The sequence below is a fragment of the Salvia hispanica genome, chromosome 4 (assembly GCF_023119035.1).
Source record: "Salvia hispanica cultivar TCC Black 2014 chromosome 4, UniMelb_Shisp_WGS_1.0, whole genome shotgun sequence".
Taxonomy (NCBI): Eukaryota; Viridiplantae; Streptophyta; class Magnoliopsida; order Lamiales; family Lamiaceae; genus Salvia; species Salvia hispanica.
This window is the reverse complement of record NC_062968.1, coordinates 6,562,097-6,581,173: the sequence shown is the minus strand read 5'-3', so window position 1 is coordinate 6,581,173 and position 19,077 is coordinate 6,562,097. Positions and strand designations below refer to the sequence as shown.

The window sequence follows — 19,077 nt, the reverse complement described above, 5'->3', positions numbered from 1 at the left end:
TAGGCAACTCAACTTAAATTTGAAAAGTTTAACTTTGAAAGTTTAAGTTGAGTTCAAGCCCTTTTCAATTTTTTCCTTTTTCCCCCCATTTCATGGTTTTTTTTATTTATGTTCCGACGACACTTGTAAATTATATCACATTGTTGTATTATTGTAATGTATTGACAATTGTATTATTGTAATGTATTGTTGTCCGTTACAAGTTACAACTCAAATTCAATAAAATTGATATGATTTTCACCTTATTCGTCTTATTTCAATTTAAATTATCCATTGTCTTGTTCCAATTTATTGTATAAATCCAAAATTCCAAATTATATAAGCAAAAAAAAAAAAAAAAACCGTTGGAACCGCCAAAACCGAACCGGAACCGTGAGAACCGTACGAAAACCGGCGGTTCGGAACCGGAACCGGAACCGCCGGTTTTGGAACCGGAACCGGAACCGTGAAATAGCCTCACGGTTCGGTTCCGGTTCCACATTTCCCGAAACCGGAACCGGCGGTTCCGAACCGGAACCGCCGGTTTACGAACCGTGGGCATGTCTTACTCCATTATCAGGCGGAGCTTCATCTTCTTCAACACACATATGCACAAATTTATCTTTTATAATCAAAATTGACTTCTTTCCCTCTACAGATTTCAATTCCCTCGCATCATTTTCCTGTGCTTCCAAATTCCCATCAATATCAACCTTTTCAACGCCATAAAAACGAGAAGAAGAATGTAGAATCTTCTCCGAAGAATCATCAAATCCTTGCTCGACTCGATCACAGTTAAGAATCAAATTCTCTTTCTTATTACACTCCAAAACATCCCCATCTGAAGTCTTGGACAGAGCATAAGCCGACGAGCGATATTCCACTTGCCAAGGAAGAAGTGCTGATAGCGTATTTTGCGACGTAGCATATGGCGGCTCGAGCGAAGCCTTGCTATTTCCTGATGGAGGAAGGTGCTGAACGAGGTCCCCAGACCCAAAAGTTTGGGAGCCGTAGGGCTGGGCAGGTTCAGGCTGCTCGGGAGGAAGCATGTTGTCGATGCGTCGGTCAGCTGCATCAAGGCGAGACTCCATCCTGTAGCACGCTTCCAACAACTGTTAAAGTTGTGTGAGAATCGGATTTGCCGTGGTGGTGGCTGGACAAGGCTGCCAAGAGGTGGGCTGTCTAGTGGAACACCCACTGTCAAAGGTGTGCGGCTGCGCCGCTGTTTCACGTGTTATGCAGTGCTGATTCCAACGTGAATTAGGGTCAAGGGGCAGTGGCTGATCATACGGTGAGTATCCCTGCTGCGTGCACAACCACGGCGGGTCCCAACAAGTGGGCGGTGGTGGAGAGTACAGAACTGGCTCGTAGGACGATGGTTGCTGATATGCAGTTTCCTGGCGCAGCCATGGCGGATCCCATGAAGTGGGCTGACGGGCTTGGTAGGGATTGTGTTGTTGGTGGAGTCGCCCATCCTGTGGATGTGGTGGTTGTTGATCTAACGCTCTGATCGGATGGTGTGGGGGTTGATGTGCAGGCTGCCATGGGTGGTAATCCGCCTGCCGGAGTTGATATCCGGTGTAGGTGTACGACATGTTGACGATGATTCGGAGGAAGAGATCACGATGAAAGCACCAAATTGTTAAGGATGAAGTTCCTTACCTCGAATAATTCGCGTCGAATGTCGTGGGAGCTTTTGCCCGTCGATCAATCCGGCGTCAAATTATGGAATAAAAGGTAGTCGCCGGAGCTTTGCCGGTCGATCAAACCAGGAATGTTACGATAAAAGCATAAATATAAAATAAAAAGATAATTATGTTTCTTCAATGTCATAGAAGAATACAATATCTCCTATTTATAAACTACTCTGACTTAGGAAACAAGAAAATAAAGATCCTAATAATATATGAAAATATATGGGAAATCAATGACTAACTAAATAATAGATATGGGGAATATTTTAGGAGATATGCTCATATCAGTGTCCCAACCCAACAGGTTCGTGTCGGATTCGTGCGCGTTATCGTGTATCCAAACAAAAGTCAACCCTTTGTTAACGATAGTTAGTTAGCTTGATGTGACACGATAACGACTAAAACATGATGTTGTTATACGATTTAAACATGATATTACACGATAAAATAAAAAGTTACCAACTTAAAATAATTATTTTCTTAATCAAAATAATAAAATTAAAGTATAGTAATATTAAATCTAAATAATAAAATTAAATAATTAAGAAAATTAATTTTAATAAAATTAAAGCATATTCTTTCTTAAAATTCATAAAAAATTAATTAATATATTTTTAATTAATAAAATTAAAGTATAATATATTTTTAATTAACTAAAATTAAAGTACTACCTCCGTCTCCCAAAATTTGCTACACTTTGACCCGACACGGGTTTTAAGAAATGTAATGGAAAGTGAGTTGAAAAAGTTGGTGGGATGTGGGTCCTACTTTTAAAGTATTAGTTGTATAATAAAATGTTAGTAGGAATGAGTTAGTGGAATATGGGGTCCACTACCAAAAATGGTAAAAGTGAAGTGTATCAAATTTTCAGGGACGGACCGAAATAGTAATATGTATCAAATTTTCAGGGACAAAGGTAGTATAATATTTTTTAATCAACAAAAATAACTAAAAAGTTTAATAATTTTTTAATTAATAAAAAGTAACTATTTATTTCTTAACGTATAACACTAACCCAACCCAACCCGTTATCTTCGGGTTCTTATTGTGTCGACCATATAAGGACCCAAATCCTAAACGTGTGTGTTCATGTCGTGTTAACTCCGTGCGGGACCGTATCGTATTATCGTATCGTATTACAAATTGTCTGCCCTAAGCTTAAATAGAGTTCCAAAATATCATCTCTATTCTCTAATACGTTGCTTCTACGTCTTTCCCTAAGCACGTTGAGAAGACAATAACACATTTTTGAACTTTCAACATATTTTCAAACTTGCAACACATTTTTCCCAATAAATCCACTTCACACGCCGTCAGCTAAACTACCACAATTTGTCAATAATCTTCTTTATTCCTCTTTCCTCTTTCAACGAATCATATCAAATTATCAATTATCAACAATAACTCCACAATTATATACGGAGTTCGGAGTTGATCCACATGGGCTCAATTTCGATTCCATCATTTGTTCCATCTTAGATGAATGTAAAACCATGGGCTCCCCATCTCATAAGGGGGGGCTGAATCCCCTGATGTGGTAAAAACACAGCAGGAGCTGCTGTGGTAGTAATATGTCGACGTTTTGTGCCAAATTTTATAAACTTTAACTCTTTTCAAAGTAGCATTAGTACATACTGCACTAACTCCATATTTTCAGTATTTAAATTTTGATTCATCTTACACTTGCCACGGTGGTATACATGTAGGCCGTAGGCATAAATTTTATCAATGATTTAGCTTTAATATTGCCCTACTCTACCATCCATACGGTTGATGAAATCAGAGTATTTAAAAATTTATTGGTTAGTGATTTTACTTATATAATAATAATAATAATAATAATAATAATAATAATAATAATAATAATAATAATAATAATAATAATAATAATAATAATAATAATAATAACAACAACTTGTTGATATTCATTTTTAGTAATTAAAATTTTATCTATAATCTGTTTTGGACTAAAAATTTATCAAATTTGAAAACACATTTATATTTAAAATTTAGTGATAATAGTTATTAAATTATAGTTATTCGTTGAATTTGGCCAATTTCATAACTTTAAAACTCTAATACTAAAACATTTCAGTTTTTTCAATTATCTCATGATGGTAAAAGTTGAAATTATAATGGAAAAATAAAAAAAATATATTATGGCAACAAAATCACAACATTTTTTATATATCAACATTATCAATCAATCATATTTGATTTTTTTTTTCATATTAGCTTCCATTTTATGTATTTTGAGACAATTAAAAAAATTAAAAATTATGATTTAGATTTAAATTTTGAATTTTATGAGAGCATCAAGAAGTCAATAAAAATAAAGTGGCAATTATCTCTTAAATTACTCCCTCCGTCATAGAAAGTTTGTCACATTTCTTCATTTCCGTATGTCCCACAAAATTTATCACGTTTCACTTTTTACCATTTTTTGTAGTGGACGTCATATTGCACCTACTCATTCATATTCACATTTTAATATCAACCTAATATATTAAAGCAGAACTCGTTTTCCACTAATTTTTTCAACTCATTTTTCATTACATATCTTAAAACTCATGCCCGGTCAAAATATGACAAAAATTATGGAACGGAGGGAGTACCAGAGTATGAGCTATTAATTAGTTACTACTGTAATTTAAAGAAAATACTAAGGGATTTCAATTATTTTTTAAAATTAACTTTTAGTGTAATATTATAAATGAGATTTATAAATTTAAATACATAATCACTTTTTAAAATTTGATAAATTTTTTGTTAAAATAAATTATAACTAGAACTGATAACTACTAATTGCAACCGGTCAGCTTTAATTATTATTTTAAATAAAATTTAAATGAGCATTCAATTTAATACTATAAGATTCTGAAATTTTAATTAGTAAGTAATCCATATATATTTTAATGAGTAGCTTATGAATCATTATTTAAATAAAATTATTGTTCAACTTAAATCACCGAAATACAATGGATTAGTTAGTGCGTGCGACATGTATTGGATATATTTAGTTAGTGACTTATTAGTGCGGTTAAAGTTTGTAAAATTTGGCACAAAACGTCGATGTATTATTACCATAGCATCCCCTAATGTGTTTTTACCATAGCAGGACATCCAACTCCCTCATAAAGTGGCATCGCAGTCGATCCAACTCCTCTTGGATAGAGAGAAGAAGGCTCTTAAAATTGAAGCCCTCGTGACATTTTCGTTATTCCTCTTGGATAGAGAGAAGAAGGCTCTTAAAATTGAAGCCCTCGTGACATTTTCGTTATTGGGTACTAAATGGATTTTGGATATTATTGAAAAGGATAAAGCTATGCTATTATAATGTGGCCGGCTATAAAAGAATATTTTCATAAATATGTATAAAAGTAATATTAATAATTTAATCGTGTCATTCAATGCTTAAATGTTTTTACTCTATTACCCCTAACCATTAATTTTAGTGATATTATGTTTTTGGTTTTCACAATATTCAGTCTTATAATTATTAATCAAGAATCACACGCCCGTTTCTCTTTCACTAATTATTCTGATTTGTTTTTTATTTGACTAATTTTTCACTTTCACGCTTTATTATGTGTCTTAGTTGAATTTGCAATCTATACAATATATAAAAGCGCAGTTTTGGAAAAATTTACAAGATTGCCATTTAATTTTAAAAAATATATTAAATTAAATATGTATAATTTAAAGGCCATTAAACATATAATTAATTGGAGTGAGCGGGAGGTTTTACTATGTCATTGATTAAGTGGAGTGAGTAGGAGGAGCAGAATTCCAAGGGCTTCTAATATTGTATAGATTTGGCTTTATGGTGATGGTTTTGCAGAAACTTGGATATCTCGTGCTCAAGAAATTGATGACTAATGCAAGTATGCAACTATTTTTAAACTATTTCTCCTCATCTCATGTGTACTTTTAGATATAGTTTAATTGTTGGATGTTTTAGCTTTCTAACCATTGTTCTGTGTTGATATATGATCTCTTTTATTCAACTTATATATCTACTTTGTGATGGTATAATAGGTTTTAGTTACATGTTGGTGGATGCGTTGGTGGATGCTTGGTATATCTGGGCTGACTGTTATTATTCAATTCTTTCTCATGCTTTTTTTTCAGTCTCATCACGTTGGCTTTATATGAAGGTGACAATTGGGAATGACATAATTAAAGCTACAAGATTTGATTAGACATCTGGAAGAAAAATTATAAAGATGAAGGAGTTAAGAATTGAAAATTGGATTTGGAGAAGAGGCGGCACCCCTCTTTTGTAAACTTTGGAGTTTTTTTTTTTTTTTTTTTTTTTTGTGTTTTTATCTTGAATTTGTATTTTTATAATTAATTCATATATTTAGTATTTATTTATTTATTTAGTTATCTATTTGTTTAGTTCTACCAGCTCAGTGCTTTTTTATCCAGTTAACTTTTATATTATATATCTTCAAATAAAATATTTATATGGTATTTTAATTGAAAATCTATATATACATTTGGAGAAATAACATCAATGTTATTGGAGTTATTATAAAATTATTTCATAGATTTTATTTTTTAGTGCATAATATGAATTTTTTGTTTTTATTTTTCCATATTAGTTATGACATTGTAACAAATGATAGATATATATAGTGATTTTTAGAAATTGTCACCTACGAATATCAAATTAATCACTAAATAATTATTGCAAAAAAGTAAAAATCGTGTCAAGTACATTACTACTTTGAAAAGTTTTTAATGCTATTTATTACTACTATATTGAATTCACATTTTTTATAATAATTCTTGTGTATCTTTTAGCATGTAAAAGGTGTGTTTAACGTGTTTCGTGTAATGAAAAGTTTTTAATAGCTAACATAAATTTTGAAGTGTTTTTTATATTCTTGTGATAATTAGAGTAATTAAGGGAATGGGTAACATCAAAATTCATGATCAAATACAACTGAAAATTGATAAGTCTCATTAATCTCATAATTATAATTAACAATACATTAAATCATTAAATGATAGTACTAACATAGTAGAGATCCGACCTTTAAAGTATATGCCTGTGCACAAGTTCATGAGATTATAGTACAATTGACATTTAAAGTATATGTCTAGGCATCGTCCGTCGCATCGTCCGCCCCATTATCGATGCTCTTACTAATATAATTGAAGTATTTTTTTTTAATATCATAAGTTATTTATGGAGTATAAAAAACAGATTTAATAAAAAAGGGTACAATGGACCGATAAGATTTGATGCTTTTAAGGAGAACTGACTACATTGAATCAGTCTTAAATACATCAAAATTTTGTTATTTTAATTTTATCGCTGGTCATAATGTAGTTATTCAACATCACTCGATTGAAAATCCTGACTGTAGCCAACTGCATAAAAGCTTTAAGGTTCTAGTACAATGTTTCCAATATGTATAATGAGGCATCTTCCACTCCAAATTTAAAAAATAGTATTCCCTCTGTTCCATAGTAATAGAATCATTTTGCTATTTTAGTACGTTCCAGAGTAATAGAGTCATTTTCCTTCATAGTAAAAGTCAATACATTTTTTCACACTTATTTTACTCTCTCTTTTTTTTTCTCTCTCCATATCTCTACATTTTTCATTTTCCACTTTATTTTCCCTTTACTTAACTCACTAACACAATTTTTCTTAATCTCCGTGTCGAAAAGAAACGTCTCTATTACTATGGAACGGAGGGAGTAAAATTTTAGAAGATATTAAAATAGATAAATGTTTTAATTTAAAATATTTGTAAATGATAAATTGAATCTGTTATTGTTATTGATAACTGAATTGATAATTGGTTATCAGCTATCAATTTGATGCCGATTATTGAATTATATATGAGCTTGGTTCTCCGTTGAGAAACTCACAGTCCAACTGAAGTAGTGAAATAAATCACGATTTCCTACTATGCAGTATCTATATATATACATATAGAGTCCTATTATCCACAAATCCACTTTTAAAGACCAAACCATCGAAACCTACCAAATTAGGACTTTTAGATCTAATTTTTTATGGAAAAGATACATAAATTTATAAATTATTTTCGCCTTCATCACGAGCCTATTTTAATTCATCTGAAGGTAAATAAGTCATACTAACATGTTACGAAGATTTAACTTCGTTCCAGAATATATTACTTCATTCTAGTAGGTTTTTACTTCATTCTAGTAGGTTTTTACTTCATTCCAGTAGGTTTTTACTTCATTCCAGTACTTAAATGTGGTTTCGCCGTCGCGTGCCGTTCTTTCTCTCTACAATATCTATCACCAACGCCATGACGCTAATATGGTTTAATAAACACATGGAATAATGTAATAAATTATTGGAATGAAGTATGTGTAGAAGCATTTGAAGTACAGAATGAAGTAATAAACCTATATAATGAAGTAAAATGGGCTTGTAATGAAGCCGAATTTTTTTTTCACAGCAGCACATCTCATCAAAAAAACTAGATCTAATGGCCCAAATTTGGTCTCTAGTTCGGTCTTTAAAATTGGTTCGACATTGATCACAACTCTCTCTCTCTCTATATATATATAGGGGAGTGATCAATTGCTAACTAATTAGCAATCCCAAGCTAAGACTAAATCTTAGCTATTAGATTAAAAGATCTAGTGGTTGAAATAATGTCACGTGAATTATATTTTTTAATTAAGAAAATTAATAAATAAAATTAGAGGGTATTAATGTCAATTCCCTCTCATTAAAATCATCTTAAAACTTTAAATTTACGTAACTCTCTCGATTTAAATTATTTTTTCGCTAAAAATATATCAAATTAAAGATAATTTTATAAGAATTCCAACAAGATTTCAATTGCATATGTTCCGACGACGTTCGGATGATGAAATTTGACATTTTTTATTTTAGTTTTCGTAAATGTTGATAATCAGATTTTTATCAACAAATACATCAAAAAATCTCAATAAAACCATATAAAAATCTGAATAAATATGTATTGATATTTTCTTGTACTAGTATTGATATTCTTATGTCATATTGTTGATATTTGTAATACACTATGTTGATATAAAAAAACATCCATGAAAATTATCATATGATAACATAATGACGATATTACTCTTTTGTTGATATTTTGTCTACTATTTATTGAGATTCGTAAGATTTAATCTCATCCACTCATTTTAAAATCTAAGGGTGGAGATTTGATTTTGATTTTGGATTAGGGTGCTATAAGCATTAGAATATGACCCTATATATCTATATCTATATCTATCTACACATATATAAAAGGCGGGTTTTGGTCTTATTTTGAATTTTTATAAGTTTTGACGTAAATTTGAATATTTATAACTATTGTGTACTTAATCAATTAAGAGCATAAATGATGAATGTGTAAGTTAAAAACTTCAAAGAAATTAAAGTCTCTTCAGGAACATTATTATACAATAAAATTAAACCACACTGTATGTAATAATTAGGAAATACTTAAATTGGAACAGACAACTATTTTATTTGTATTTAATGTACATAATAACGTTTAGCAAATTTTTTAAATTTTATTTTATAATCTTAACCCTTATTTTTTTTTTAAAAATAAATGGGACAAGTGAAAAGTTTAAGATAAGGTCTTTCATTTTTTAATGGATTACAAATATATGATATGTGGTACTTATAAATCCGTTCAGTCATTATTTTTGAAATATTTATAAGTTTTGAAGTTTAAATATGAATATTTATGAGTTATGGGTGATTGAGTATAAAACTATAAATTTTCAGTTATTATTTAAAAATTAATTATAAATTATTGCAGGTATACAATGTGTAGTAACGGCCAATCATAAGCAGTTACAAATCTTTAAATAGGATAACTTTTAATCCATGACTAATAACAACAAAAATGAATAAGAAAAGTCAAATTTTGAAACCTCTATTGTTTTAATTTTATAATTTATGATGTTTTAATTCCATGATCTCTCATGGACTAATTTTGTGCCTATAAAAGACATAGAGTGTGGATGAATCACACACCAACAATAACATTTTCATTCTCTCTCAAGTTGTCAACATTTTATTGTACATTTTAGGAACATTGTATTACTTAATTTTTGGAGTCTCATCAAGTTCATCGGTGCCTAGCGGGTTTGGGATGTTATGTACGTTAGGAGGATTTCATCTTTGGGGATAATACGTCAATCCGAGATCACTAACCGTAATGTAATTTGTAAGGAGGAGTTTTCTCAACTAGACTTATAGTTCAGTTTATTTTATATAATTTTTATTATAATTTCCATTTCATTTATTTTTGTTTTTTTCTTTTGATTGCAATAGTTAGAGTACTGCGTGTATATATGATTCGAGAATTTTATCCTAATATTTTTTACAATTCTTAGAGAGGGAAGAATTGTTAATTCTTGACTCGAGAATTTTATCTCAATATTTCTTACAATAGTTACATCGTGTATATATCGTGATTTGCATTTTTCAATAGAGAGATATGAATGATTGTTCTAAATATAGTTTTCAAAAAGTATCAACACTTGATACTCTCTTTTTCGTTGTCCAAATAATTGTGTTTGTATTGGTTCCATTTTAAATAGTATATTTATTTAATTGTTATTTATATATATTTTTCTATTTTTAATCTTACATAGTTATACTCCCTCCGTCCCGCTTTAGCAGTCCCATTGACTTTTCTGTTCTATTTTTGTAGAAATGATATAAAATAGTTAAAGTAGAGAAATGGTAAAGTAAGAGAGACAATAATTTAGATAAGACTCTTCTCTATATTATTATCTCTCTTAATTTACCATTTCTCCTCTATAACTATTTTTTATCATTTTTACAAAAAAGGGCAAAAAAGTCAATAAGATTATTAAAGCGGGACGGAGGGAGTATTATTTATCCACTTTTCTATATTGTTTCTGTGCATCTTGGCTCCACTTTTCTAATAATCATAGTGGTTCTTTTTGGTTATACCTAGGATCCATGATATATTGTTTGGGCAAATTCGGTCAGAAAATTGATTACTGATTAGTACGTTGAACATTACTGATTAAATTTTGTTAAACAGACTATTCTCCACTAGACAATTTAATCAAAACAAAACAAAAAAAAATTAGAAAAACAACCGATCGAGAACAAAATAAAATTGAAGCAAAAGCAGAATAAAGTGTTTTAATTTTCATTTTATTTATTGTTGTTTTTTTTCTTTTGATTGCAATAGATAGAGTACCACCTGTATATATGATTCGAGAATTTTATTCCAATATTTCTTACAATTCCTAGAGAGGGAAGAATCACAAATTCTTAACTCGAGAATTTTATCTCGATATTTCTTACAATAGTTAGAGTACATCGTGTATATATTGTGATTTGCATTTTTCAGTAGAGAGATACGAAGGATTGTTTTAATTAATTAATTTATAATTTAAAATCGTATGATGAAAAAATATTCCGGCGTGCATCGTACGTGGGCTAACACTAGTATATATAAAAGGCGAGTTTTGGCCTTAAATTTGAATATTTATAAAATCTGGATATAAATTTGAATATTTATAAATTTTGGGTATGAATTTAAATATTTATAAATTTTAAGCATAATTTAAACATACTAAGTCAATACAGTTACGACTCTATTTAAGAAAAAATAGGTTACTAACGTTACTAACTTAAATTGATATGGGAATATTAGGGTCATATTCTAATGCTTATAGCACCCTAATCCAAAATCAAGGCTAAATCTCCACCCTTGGATTTTAAAATGAGTGGATGAGATTAAAGCTCACAAACCTCAATAAATAGTAGACAAAATATCAACAAAAGGGTAATATCGTCATTATGTTATCATATGATAATTTTCGTGGGTGTCAACATTGTGTATTACAAATATCAACAATATGACATTAAAATATCAATACAAGGACAAGAAAATATCAACACATTTTTATTGAGATTGGACATGCATAATATTGAGATTTTGCCTACAATATATTGAGATTTTTTGTTGCATTTGTTGATAAAAGCTGCTTATCAACATGTACGAAAATTGAAATATAATTTATCAAATTTCATCACCCGAACATCGTCGGAACATATGTAATTGAGATCTCGTTGGAATCCTTATTAAATTATCTTTAATTTGATATATTTTTTGCGAAAAAATAATTTAAACTGAGAGAGTTACGTAAATTTAAATATTTGAGATGATTTTGAGGAGAGAGAAAGTAGTTAGTTATAATTACTACATATAGGATTTGACATTAATACCCTTTTAATTTAATTAATAATTATTTAAATTTAAAATATATTACACTTGACATTATTATAACCATAAGATCTTCTAATCCAATGATTGAAAATTGGTCTTAATTTAGAATTGGTAATTAGTTAGCAATTGATTACATCCCGGGAATATTATATTATAATAATTATCAAATTTGGTAGATAACGTTTTATGTTATAATTCCAAAAGTAATCAAATATTGAATTTTAATTTAAAGCTTTTATGATTGTGCCAATAGACGGTTTTCAATTGAATAATATTATTACATGATTTTATTTTAGGAACGTTGTATTGCTCAATTTTTGAAGCTCCATCAAGTTCATCGGTGCCTAGCGGGTTTGAGATGTTATATACATTAGGAGAAAGTCCTTTCGTCTTTGGAGATAATACATTAGTTCGAGATCACTAACCGTGATGTAATTTGTCTTGCGGAAAGAGAGTTTTTCTCGACTAAATTTATAGTTCGGGTTTATTTTATAATTTTGATTGTAAAATATACTTCAATTGATTTGTGAATATTTATTATTGGATCTCGATGAGTCGACCAATATCAGTTTATTTTTGGATCTTATAATGATTAAAAACTATTCATTTATATTCCGTCGTGCATCGCACAGCTACGACCCTTATAAATTGACCATTTAACAAATTTAGAGAAGTTAAAATATATTTTAGTATACTACTATTACTAAATGATTATGCATTTCAAAGGCAGTTACTACCGTTACAAACTTCAATTGATTTGTGAATATTTATTATCATAATAATTTCAGTTTATACTCATTAAACATCATTCTTTGTTATTTGTTTTCTCTGTTACTATTTCTTTCCAAAATAGGAGGACTCATCTACGTCTATAAATACTTGGCATGTGCAAGATTATAATTTACTTCTTCATTGTCTTCCCTCATTGCATCATAAATTTTCTACAAAAGATAGTGTTGAAATCATGGAATTCACCTTCTTTAACGATCTACAGACTAGCAGTACTTCGTCGATCATTCGAGTCCGGTGTGTGCATGTTTATGAATTCATTAAACATGGAGACAAATCCAATGTAAACTACTTAGAATATGTTTCACACGACCGCGTGATACGAGTGTCGTTTCTTACCTATTACGTTGTTCAAGTTATTTATCTAAAACCATTAATTGTTTATAGAGGGAACATCTTTTTTGGTCCACGAACTTTACCAAAGTATCATTTTAGGTCCGTGAACTTTGAAAATATCATTTGAGGTCCATCAAATATGGATTAATATCATTTGAAGTACTTTTTTACTATTTTCAAATTTTTTTGGACGAAAATACCCTCAATATCTTTATGGGTATATATTTTTAATAAACTTATCATATACTCATATTTTTTATAAATATCTTTACTATATATTTTGATGAATTTTCTAGATATAATTTAACATTCAATATTATCACTTAATTTTGTGACATGCACGAAAAGATTCTTATTCAATTTTTTATTATTAAAGAAAAGTTCTTTATTCAATTTTAAAATTCTTTAATATAAAAAATTGAAGAAGCAATTTTACTTGCATGTCACAAAATTAAGTGACAATATTGAAGGTCAAACTATATTTAGAAAATTCGTAAAAAATATATTGTAAAGATATTTATAAAAAATATGAGTATATGATAAGTTTATTAAAAATATATACCCTTTAAGGTATTGAATATTGAGGGTATTTTCGTCCAGAAAAACTTGGAAATAGTAAAAAAGTACTTCAAATGATATTAATCCATAGTTGGTGGACCTCAAATGATATTTTCAAAGTTCACGGACTTAAAATAATACTTTGGCAAAGTTCGTGGATAAAAAAAGATGTTCCCTCTTGTTTATATTTTCATGCAGGGCACTAGGATTGAAGGCACGTTTCCCTGCAATTTACAAAATAAGTTTTGTGACCAAATTATGGAAGGTTCAATTGTTACTATTTGCCATTTTTTTTAAAGAAAAAATCGGGTACATACACCTATTATAGATCATGAATTCACAATTACTATTTTCATAGGGTTTGTAACATCCAAAATAGTAGGACTCTTCAATATTGGAAGTCTATAAATATGTAGCATGGGCAAGATTATAATTCACTTCTTTTTGTCTTTCCTCGTTGCATCACAAATATTCTGCAAAAATAAGAATTTGTTGAAACAATAGATTCACTTTCGTTGACGATCTACATCTTAGCAATACTTTGTCAGCCATTCGATGCGGTACGTGTGTGTTTATGAATTCATTAAACGTGGAGACAACTCCAACGTAATCTCATTGGAATGTGTTTTCCACAACCGTGTGGTATGAGTTTCGTTTCTTATCTTATTACATTTTTTTAGCTATTTATCTAAAACCATTATTGTTTATTTTTTCCATGTAGGGCACTAGGATTCAAGCCATGTTTAAAACAATTGATCTAATCAAGCTGATCATGAATTCGCAATTACTATGTGCTCTAAAACACCGATATCTGAAGTCAACGACTCCAAATTTTCAAATTTTATATATTCATTTAAAACAAATGATCTAATCAAGCAGATAAAAAAACTGATGTAGAGTCACTCTTTAGTACTCCCTATTTGAGTACTACTGTTGCAATTATATCCTTATTTATTATTGTTATTATTATTTGCGTATTAACATTGTCTCAAAGGATGCACTGTTTGGCATTTTTTAAATATCTCTAAATTATAATATCATTATTTATTTTTAAAATTGTTGTTGCTTCTATTTTTTTATAGATATTATTCGCGCAATTGTTGACTCTCAGAAAGATTATCACCCATGACAATTCTCAACTTATATAGATTAAAATTGCTGATTCACAGTAAGTGTTGATTCATCGTTTTTTTTTTCCAACATTTTGTTTTTGTTGATTTATCTAAAGTTGTGTTAATATAATTTATGTATATTGTTTTGCATAGTACTGACGATGCCACGCATGAGTTCTTTGTTCTTATGGGACGCATTTTTTTGGCATAAAGAACCATTTGGGAAATCATCTTAAAACCAAAAGACCAAAATTTTATGTTTTTGTAAGGGTAGAATAATAAGATTCTTAAGATGTATGCGGCTGATACGAGCCTATTCCATATTTTGTTTAGATAGTTTAGGGATTCTCATCTCTTTTCCGTATCTTTGTTTTCTTGTTCATTAAGTTAATTATTAGCATTATAACTAGGAGTCATTGTAATCATTTGAAATCGATAAGAATATCAATATTATCGTTCATTCTTTTCTCCGAAGAGAGAAAACCGTCGAACGCCCGCGACAGATATTTATCGATCGCCGATCACCCCGATAGGAGGTTTATCCTATCAAATTGGTGCTTTCATCCCGAGCTCACCATCCAAAACACTGATCGAATCATAGCTATGTCACTGCCCGACGGAAATCCACCGCGCACAGCAACTAGCCACACCAATCGAACCATAGCTACGTCGTTGCCCGACGGGAATCCACCCGCGCACAACAACTAGTTAAGCCTTCCCATCATCTCGAACCAAAGCTTCGCCACAGCACCAGATTTGGTTGCCGAGTCCGCTTGTCCGCCGAGCTCTAGCCGCCAGACAACCCTACTTCCGCAGACCGACATCACACCGCCAATAGTCTACCAAAGCTGATGTTTTCAACTCTCTCTTCATCGTGTCGAAGTTCCAACCTTGAGGACAAGGTGGATTTCAACCATGGGGAGTTGATACCAGCCTATTCCATATTTTGTTTAGATATTTTAGGGATTCTCATATCTTTTCCATATCTTTGTTTTCTTGTTCATTAAGTTAATTGTTAGCATTATAAATAGAAGTCATTGTAATAATTTGAAATCAATAAGAATATCAATATTATCGTTCATTCTTTTCTCTAAAGAGAGAGTTCATTCTTTTCTCCAAAGAGAGAAAACCGTCGTATTCGACGGGCACTCGCCCGCGACAGATATTTATCGATCGCCGATCTACGGACGCTGATCACCCCGATTGGAGGTTTATCCTATCAGCTGCTTATGTTGTCTTTCAAGATTTAATATTCTCTAAAGATTTCAAATGTGTTCAGTTACTATCTGTGTTTCGATTACATGATCAATAAAGTCTTTTAACATTGTTAATGATATTATTTATTTCATTTTTATGTTTGTCTCTATTTATTTTTTATTTTATAAATATTATATACTTTTATAAAATTTATATAATTTTATTTGCGATTTATAAATCCTATATAATTTTATCATTTATCATTTTATTTATTTAATTGGCCTTTTTAATTATATGTGAATAAAATTCAATGGATCGTGCAACGCACGGGGTTGATACTAGTCAATATAATAACCGAGTCGCCCTCTTGTACCTCTTATCCCATAATGGTGATGATGACTTATAAAATATACTTAAACTACATAGTGCTCCCTCCGTTCCATAGTAATGGAGATGTTTATTTTTGGCACGGAGAAAAATTGTATTAGGTGAGTTAAGTAAAAGTAGAATAAAGTGGAAAATGTAAAAGGTAGAGAGTTGAAGAGAGAAAAAAGTAAGAGAAAGTAAAGTAGGTGTCGAAAAATATGTTGACTTTTACTAAAAAGGGAAATGACTCTATTACTATGGAACGGCGGGAGTACTATTAAAATAGTAAAGGGAAGAGACTTAATTCGCCTGCCTCCCTTGGTAATGCTCTCTTATTGATTGGTTACGAGAAGATATGAAAATGGATTGCTCTTCATGCTCTTGGTCGCAAAGTAGATACATAGTCATAGCGACGTCATATAGATTTTTAAAGTATGTTTGAGCCAAAACTACCGCTTGCAATCATTCTTTAATTCTCAAGGAGGGAATCCACATTTTTCTAATGGAATAAAATCAATCCAAAGATCTAGTTAAATAAAGCGGACAAATTCTTGATCAATTGAAATAACAAAACCATTCCCCTTGCTATCACCACCAAAACATATTCAATCGACAAGCAGAAATAAGAAATTATACTGAAACTCCAGTGCAAAATTTGAAATGTCTGAATTTGAAGTATTCTTACTCTTTTCCTCTGTTTTTTTGTGCTTTTATTGCCTCAGATTCTTCCACAAACTATGGATTTCCCCGATTCGACTGCAAGCTAAAATGATGTCGCAGGGAATGAGAGGTCCATCATACAAATTTCCATATGGAAACACCAAACAAATCTCTCAAATGAGAAGCCAATTCTCCCACAAACCAATGGATATTTCACATCATGAACATCCTCTGTTTCCTAGGCTTCATCCTCATGTCTATGCTTGGACCAAGGTTTATGGTATGAGAAAAAACCCAACAAAAAAATCCAATCTTTTTATTAGAATCGCTCTAATGATATGATAATATAACAGGGAGAAACTTCATTTGCTGGGATGGTTCAAAGTGCCAACTGTTTGTGACTGAACCAGAGCTGAGCAAGGAGATACTGATGAACAGAGAAGGCGCTTTTCCCAAAATGGATATGGCAGGCTGTCTGAAGAAGCTCGTTGGGGAAGCACTCACCACAAATGAGGGTGTAAAATGGGCCAAAGTCAGAAAACTGGCTGATCGGAGTTTCCACGCTGAGAGTCTCAAGGTAAGTCATCATTTTATATGCTTCATTTTTGAGCAGTTTATAAAGTAGTCAGTTTTGGCAAGCAGGGTATGGTTCCAGAAATGAGCTCCAGCGTGGCGATGATGTTAGAAAAATGGGGAAACTATGAAGGAAGAGAGATTGATGTCTTCCAAGAGTTCAGGGTTCTGACTAATGAAGTGATTTCTCGGACAGCCTTTGGTAGTAGTTACATGGATGGAAAGCTTATCTTTGAGATGAAAGAGAAATTGACAGCACTTGCTGCCAAAAATCTCTTTAAACTCAGATTTCCAGGCATTAGGTATATGGATTTGAGGTTTTGTTGTTGTTGTTGTTGTTGTTGTTGTTTATAGTCTAATTTGATGTATTATTCAGTTTGCTGGTAAGAAGTGATGATGAGGTTGAGGCAGGGAGGATTGATCTAAGACTCAATGATTTGATTATGGAGAAAGTGAGGGAGAGGGAGAGAGATGGAGAGTTGGGCTGTGATTATCTGGGACAACTCATCAGAATCAGCCATGAATCCGATGTGGAGAAGATGATCACAATGCAGCAGTTGGTTGACGAGGTTAAGGCAATCTACGGTGCAGGGAATCGCACCACCACGAGTTTGCTCGGATGGTGTGTCCTGCTCCTAGCTACACACACACAGTGGCAGGACAAGGCAAGGGAGGAGGTGAAGGAAACATTTGGTGGAAACACACCGGATGCCGGTGGCATTTCAAGGCTCAAAATAGTACTAATAAGCTGTCTTGGCTTCATATTTTTTTATACTCCTACGTCAAATGTTTTCTGATGCATATGCTTTGCAGATGAACATGATAATCAATGAGTGTCTGAGGCTATACCCTCCAGCTCTTTCACTGACTCGGAAAGTTGCTAAGGAAACCAAATTAGGCCAGCTATGCCTATTTCCCAACACCAACATTTTCATATCTGTGCTGGCTCTACACCACAATCCTCAAATCTGGGGAGACGACGTGCTTCTCTTTAAACCGGAGAGATTTGCACAAGGTGTTATTAAAGCAACAAACAATAACACTGCTGCATTTCTACCGTTTGGGATGGGGGCTAGAACTTGTGTAGGTATCGAGTTTACCACCACCGAAGCCAAGATTGCCCTCTCGATGATTCTGCACAACTACAAGTTCGTCCTCTCGCCTAACTACGTCCACTGCCCCATCGAGGACATCATTCTTGTCCCAAGAAATGGAATTCAAGTCATCCTCGAAAAAATCTGAGACCAAAATGTTCATCTAGTTCATGATTGTGTACTATAGTGTTGTTATATGTACTCTAAAACACAGCTGTTGTGATCTTGATCTTTGCATTGTTTGTTTCCTGGTTATGAAAACAACCATATCTTTCAGTTTATTTTGGTGGTATTAATTATTAGCATTATTGCTGGTTATATGTTTTACTAAATAAAGGACCACATAGGTTGTTTGCAGGTCACCATTAAGAGTGATCATAGCCAAATATATTTGACTATTATCAACCTTTGAAGGAACAATAATTGAGAAAACTGCATGTTAAGAATAAGAAAAAAAAATTCG

At 31.5% G+C, this 19,077-nt stretch overlaps 2 protein-coding genes across 2 annotated transcripts in view; both read left to right on the top strand.

Annotated features, from left to right (window-relative positions):
- LOC125220264 (death domain-associated protein 6-like) overlaps positions 1-17 on the top strand; it is a 1,063-nt gene extending 1,046 nt beyond the window's left edge. The window contains exon 3 of the mRNA XM_048122424.1: positions 4-17. Coding sequence (XP_047978381.1) covers positions 4-17 — 14 coding nt within the window. The remainder of the gene's footprint in view (positions 1-3) is intronic.
- A 16,832-nt stretch (positions 18-16,849) lies between these two features.
- LOC125219997 (cytochrome P450 CYP749A22-like) lies at positions 16,850-18,895 on the top strand. The gene is made up of 5 exons (XM_048122097.1): positions 16,850-17,227; positions 17,301-17,524; positions 17,590-17,822; positions 17,897-18,257; positions 18,334-18,895. The coding sequence occupies exons 1-5, from the start codon at positions 16,948-16,950 to the stop codon at positions 18,760-18,762; spliced, it is 1,527 nt and encodes a 508-aa protein (XP_047978054.1). The 5' UTR covers positions 16,850-16,947; the 3' UTR covers positions 18,763-18,895.
- Positions 18,896-19,077: the final 182 nt, after the last annotated feature.